We start from the raw sequence: 5,095 nt of genomic DNA, 5'->3' as shown, positions 1-5,095 counted from the left end.
ATAGACATATATCATATATATATATAAATATAGATATATATATATATAAATATAAATATCCATGCATGGTCTGGACATATCTAGTATGTATACTTTTGCGGCTTAAATTTCTTCCATAACGCGTTTTTGTTTAGGATTAGTTTCACTGTCAGGTAGGTTGCATGTGCATGAGTCATTATTTGAAAATATATATGACATGGAAATGATATGCGCGTAGGCTCGTTGTACACAGTCTGGTTGTGTTGTTCATACGAAATAGCATCAATGTGTTTTATTTGTATCACAGCAAAATATCCTTGTGCAGGGGTTTCGAGGTTGAACAGGAGAGTATAGAGGCCTGTCTAAGGATTGCCATTGTGCTTTATTCTGTTTTGCATTACTTGAGATGGGAATGCATTTTTACCACAATATCATTTCGATTGAAACATCATAATTATTAAACGATTTCTGTCAATAGCCAAAATACCGCTGGCGAAGAGCTTTCACGACGGTGTCTCGCACAAACATGAGCACCAAGCTCGCTCCAGTTGTATTGGCAGTACTTTGAACAGGACTAGCCAATTGTGCCCATCCACAGAGGAGGTTGTGCGCATACCTCGGATTGAGACCGGCGCTACAAGCACATCAGGAGCTAAATTCAATTCCGATAACAGCTCGGACAGCGCTGTATACAATGCTGGACGGTCGAGTGCGCTTGCTAGATCTGATTTCCCAAACGGATCGACGCAAACGTACGAGCGCTCTACACGGAACGTAGAATCGCAACCACAAATGCAGTCGCAAAAACTGGCACAACCACAATCAGAATTCCAAAATCAGCCACATTCCCAATCGCAATTGCGACCTGGAGTACAGCCATCATCACATAGAGATATAGATTCACATCCACTACCGCAAACACAACCACGGTTTCGGAACCACAGTCGAACACAGTCGCCATAGCAGCCGCACAAGCTATCACACAGCGCAATGGAGGCTACACTGTCAAAAACACCACCTACCAGAGAGCCGGTTATTGAGGTTCTGCCTGCACACGTGAAACAGCAACAGCTACAGCAACAGCTACAGCAACAGCTACAGCAAAGTGTGCGATATTCGTATGCAATCTGTCCTTCGGTGTTGGCCAATGGGTCACAGCCACCTCCGCCACATCCAATGCACTTGCCTGTGCTACAGCGGCCTGTACGTTATGTGCCATCGCCCCCGGTAGATGGGAGTAATACTGCCCCCACGTACACCGAGACGTATTCAGAGACGCATACACCTCCGTACGCGAAGACAGCTAAGGACAGGCGGGCGGTTGCCTATGGGCAAAAGGAAACGTCGGAACCTAGCGCCAGTGAGCATATGAACACGGGTGTATTTGGGGCAAGTACCCATTCAGATGGAATCGCATACACTGATACGCGTGCATGCAGAGAATATAACTCTAACCATGGCGTGAATGAAGCTGAGCGAAGGGACAACACAATACGCCAGATTGATAAACCAATTGCAAAAGCGAGGGATAGGCAGTGCATCCAGAACTATACATACGACACGCATTTCAACATGCATCGCACTCAGTCACGCTCACATGGCCCGTACATGAACACGCATAGTGCTCGCACAGACACGCATGACAGATACACGAACACACGTGATAAGAACATGGATATCCGTGGAGGCGATCGAGAGCAGACTTGGGATGCCCGACGGGACAGTTCGTATCACAACAGCGGAAACGATGGCTCTGTAGCCGAAAAGCATACTATACAATCAAGCAGCAATACAGAAGTGGATGTGTCGCGATCTCAATCTATGATCTCCGATTGTAAAATGGGGGGTGTGGCAGACAGGAATCCATCGCGAATTCGTACGCACACACCTGTGAATCAAAATACATTCGGCACAGGAGATGACCAGCAAATATCCCCAGCGCACACAGACGAATATGCACATGTCGAAAACAGGCCTTCATCGGTGCATAGCTCTATGTCGATGCCTACGGACGAGAACACACGAGCACACGAACACACCATACTCCACGAGCCTAGTGAGCCACACGGACACATTCAGGTAGGAATGGCTGTGAACAGACATGCGCAGGCTGACAGGCCGGATGGCCAACGGCAACCTAAGACAAATATTAGAGCGAAGGAGACGAGGGCTAAGCTGGCAGCAAATAATAGGGAGACAAAGTTGCGGAAGTTGGAGGCGATAGTGAAAAATGCAAAGAACAGACAGGTCAAATCGAAATCTTTCGAATCGGAATTGATGGATATCGAGCTACGTGCCCAGAAACTGCGACGCATGATGCAACGGCAAAGCGAAGCCAACGAACCTACCGCACCTATGGTGGGGTATCACCAGCACAACCCCGTGAACTATCATGACACAATGCCACCACAAAGACAATCACAACCACAATCACAGCTACAACCACAACCACGGCAATCGCATGTACAGCGACAGCCGCAGCCACAACAACAGCCTCGGTCACAACTACAACCACAACCATGGCAATCACAAGTACAACGACAAACGCAGCCACAACAACAACCTCAGCCACAACTACCACCACGACCATGGCAATCACATGTACAACGACAACCGCAGCCACAACAACAGCCTCAGCCACAACTACCACCACGACCATGGCAATCACATGTACAACGACAACCGCAGCCACAACAACAGCCTCAGCCACAACTACAACCACAGCCATGGCAATCATATGTACAACGACAACGACAACCGCGGCCACAACCACAACCTCAGCCGCAACTACAACTACAACCACGGTCACATACGTCGCAACAACCACCACCACAACTAGCACCACAGCTACAGTCGCATACGCAGCCGCAACCCCGACCGCAGTCACATCCACAAACAAACACACAACCGCCACCAGGGGGGCGTGACACAACGCCACCGCCAGGCGTTGATACCAAATTTTCATTAGCATCCTATAGGACATATGGCAGATCAGACGATCCCGACTATCTATACAACAGGCACTTGGTATGTTCAAAATAGTACCAAGCCTGTGCCTGTATTATAGGGAGTATATGTGAGTATATGTAAGCTAGTTTCCTAGTGATGTGAGAGTGCCTGTGCGTACAGAAATAACTTTACAGAGACTACATTTACACATGTAAATGAGCGAACGGTTGTGTTTTGTATTTGACATTGCAGGTTTGCTTGCCCTTTAATACTTCGTATAGATCTGATGTGTTGATTTGCGTGAGCTTAGTCTTTTACTGAAAACAAAGACTGATTCAATTGCTTACTCGAGTCTGTACTTCAGGATGGAGTGCTGCTTACACTTAGCTGATACATCAAACGGGTTGTAGCACTGCATGCATACGTTTTCTGTACCCAACTATTTAATACCTTTCTGTAAATTTTTCCGTACATACGTACAAGTTTTTCTGTGAATTTACAATACATACATATAAGGATGTATCTATACACTAAGTAAGCTCATGTGTATCATGTACATCCAAGATATATTTATAGGTGGTGTGTGTGTGTGTGTGTTTGTACTATTCGCAGACATTTGATTATTATTTTTGGTTAGAGTATGCTTGTAGAGTAACATTTAAATAATTTCATACCATCATACACACGCACAAGATACACCGACCGCCAAAACAAGGACTCAACTGTTTTGATATTTGTTCCAAAACACCTTGGAGCTCGGATCAACTCTCATGTTGGGGCTATACCATCTTACACCTTATTATCTATTAACATTGGTTTATATGCACGAAATTTCTTCACATATAAAGGCGGACAACAGTCCCGATGTCGGCAGAATGTACACCGCGTACCAGTCACAAGGGTAGGTTGTTCTACAAATAGCGCACGAGTAGCTTTCTACATGTTAGGATTCTATATATAGGACTTCCCTACTGTTCGTTTCCTTGCCCTGCTTTAATGGTAACATGCTGTTCTGTTAGGATTTGGTACCATGTCGCGTGGTCGGCTGTCGCTATACCTTTCCTTGCCTGATTTATGATTTGTTATTGGTCCTATCGGCAATCAAACCTGCCTCAAATATTCAATACATTGCTAATAACAGGGGAAAATTACTCGTCAATGACCGCGGCAGTGTAGCATGGAAATGTGAATTTGAGGGCTGTGGTATTATTTTCGCGGTGAAAACCAACCGTGACAACCACTATCAAAAGGCCCACATCGATGGCGAAAACAATGCTGTTTCCATTCCAGGTGTGTATAGTAGCAGTACAGATAGTTGTGATTTTGGGTTACAAAACTGTTCATTGATTTCATTGATTTCAAAGCCAAAAGTTTTCAATCGGATGTTCAAGTACTTCTGAATTTAGCTATGATCGCTTGAAATTTGATAATGTACTGTTTTAGTGTGTAGTATTGTAGTTTTCGTACCTCTCAACGTTTCCACATGCATTGTGTCGCACATATGCCCACTTCTATACACTTAGGCGAAGCACTGAAACGCGACCGTCCGGATACTATCAGTAGTAACAAGGATGAGATCGTTGATCTGAGTAGGTCAGATGGGGAGCACGACAGCAATGACGACAACCCGGTGGTCTCACCGGTAAAGCCTAGAGCGGGTGGAAAGCCCTTAATGAAGAAGCAGAGGCTAGACTATAACGACGGTATACATTTGACTCGATCTTGTGCGACACGTAACGTGTGGTTGGTCTAGCTACATCGTGTTATGTTTTATTGTAGGTGTGGTTGGTCCAGTTACAGTGTATGTTCAATCGTAGGTGTGGTTGGTCCAGTTACAGTGTGTTATGTTCAATCGTAGGTGTGGCTGGTCTAGCTACAGCGTGTTATGTTCAATCGTAGGTGTGGTTGGTCCAGTTACAGTGTGTTATGTTCAATCGTAGGTGTGGTTGGTCTAGCTACAGTGTGTTATGTTCAATCGTAGGTGTGGTTGGTCCAGTTACAGTGTGCTATGTTCAAGCGTAAGTGTGGTTGGTCTAGCTTCAGTGTGTTATGTTCAATCATAGGTGTGGTTGGTCTAGCTACAGAGTGTTATGTTCAAGCGTAGGTGTGGTTGGTCTAGCTACAGTGTGTTATGTTCAATCGTAGGTGTGGTTGGTCCAGTTACAGA

At 45.4% G+C, this 5,095-nt stretch overlaps 1 protein-coding gene across 1 annotated transcript; it reads left to right on the top strand.

Moving 5' to 3' along the window:
• Nucleotides 1–456: 456 nt before the first annotated feature.
• Nucleotides 457–4,681, top strand: SARC_06669 (hypothetical protein; the record flags this gene model as incomplete). The annotated part of the gene is made up of 6 exons (XM_014299401.1): nt 457–538; nt 580–908; nt 966–3,006; nt 3,777–3,829; nt 4,070–4,218; nt 4,452–4,681. The coding sequence occupies exons 1-6, from the start codon at nt 506–508 to the stop codon at nt 4,679–4,681; spliced, it is 2,835 nt and encodes a 944-aa protein (XP_014154876.1). The 5' UTR covers nt 457–505.
• Nucleotides 4,682–5,095: the final 414 nt, after the last annotated feature.

Source organism: Sphaeroforma arctica (assembly GCF_001186125.1).
Source record: "Sphaeroforma arctica JP610 unplaced genomic scaffold supercont1.487, whole genome shotgun sequence".
Lineage (NCBI taxonomy): Eukaryota > Ichthyosporea > Ichthyophonida > Sphaeroforma > Sphaeroforma arctica.
The sequence above is the reverse complement of the archived record's forward strand: the minus strand, read 5'-3'. Positions and strand labels throughout refer to the sequence as shown.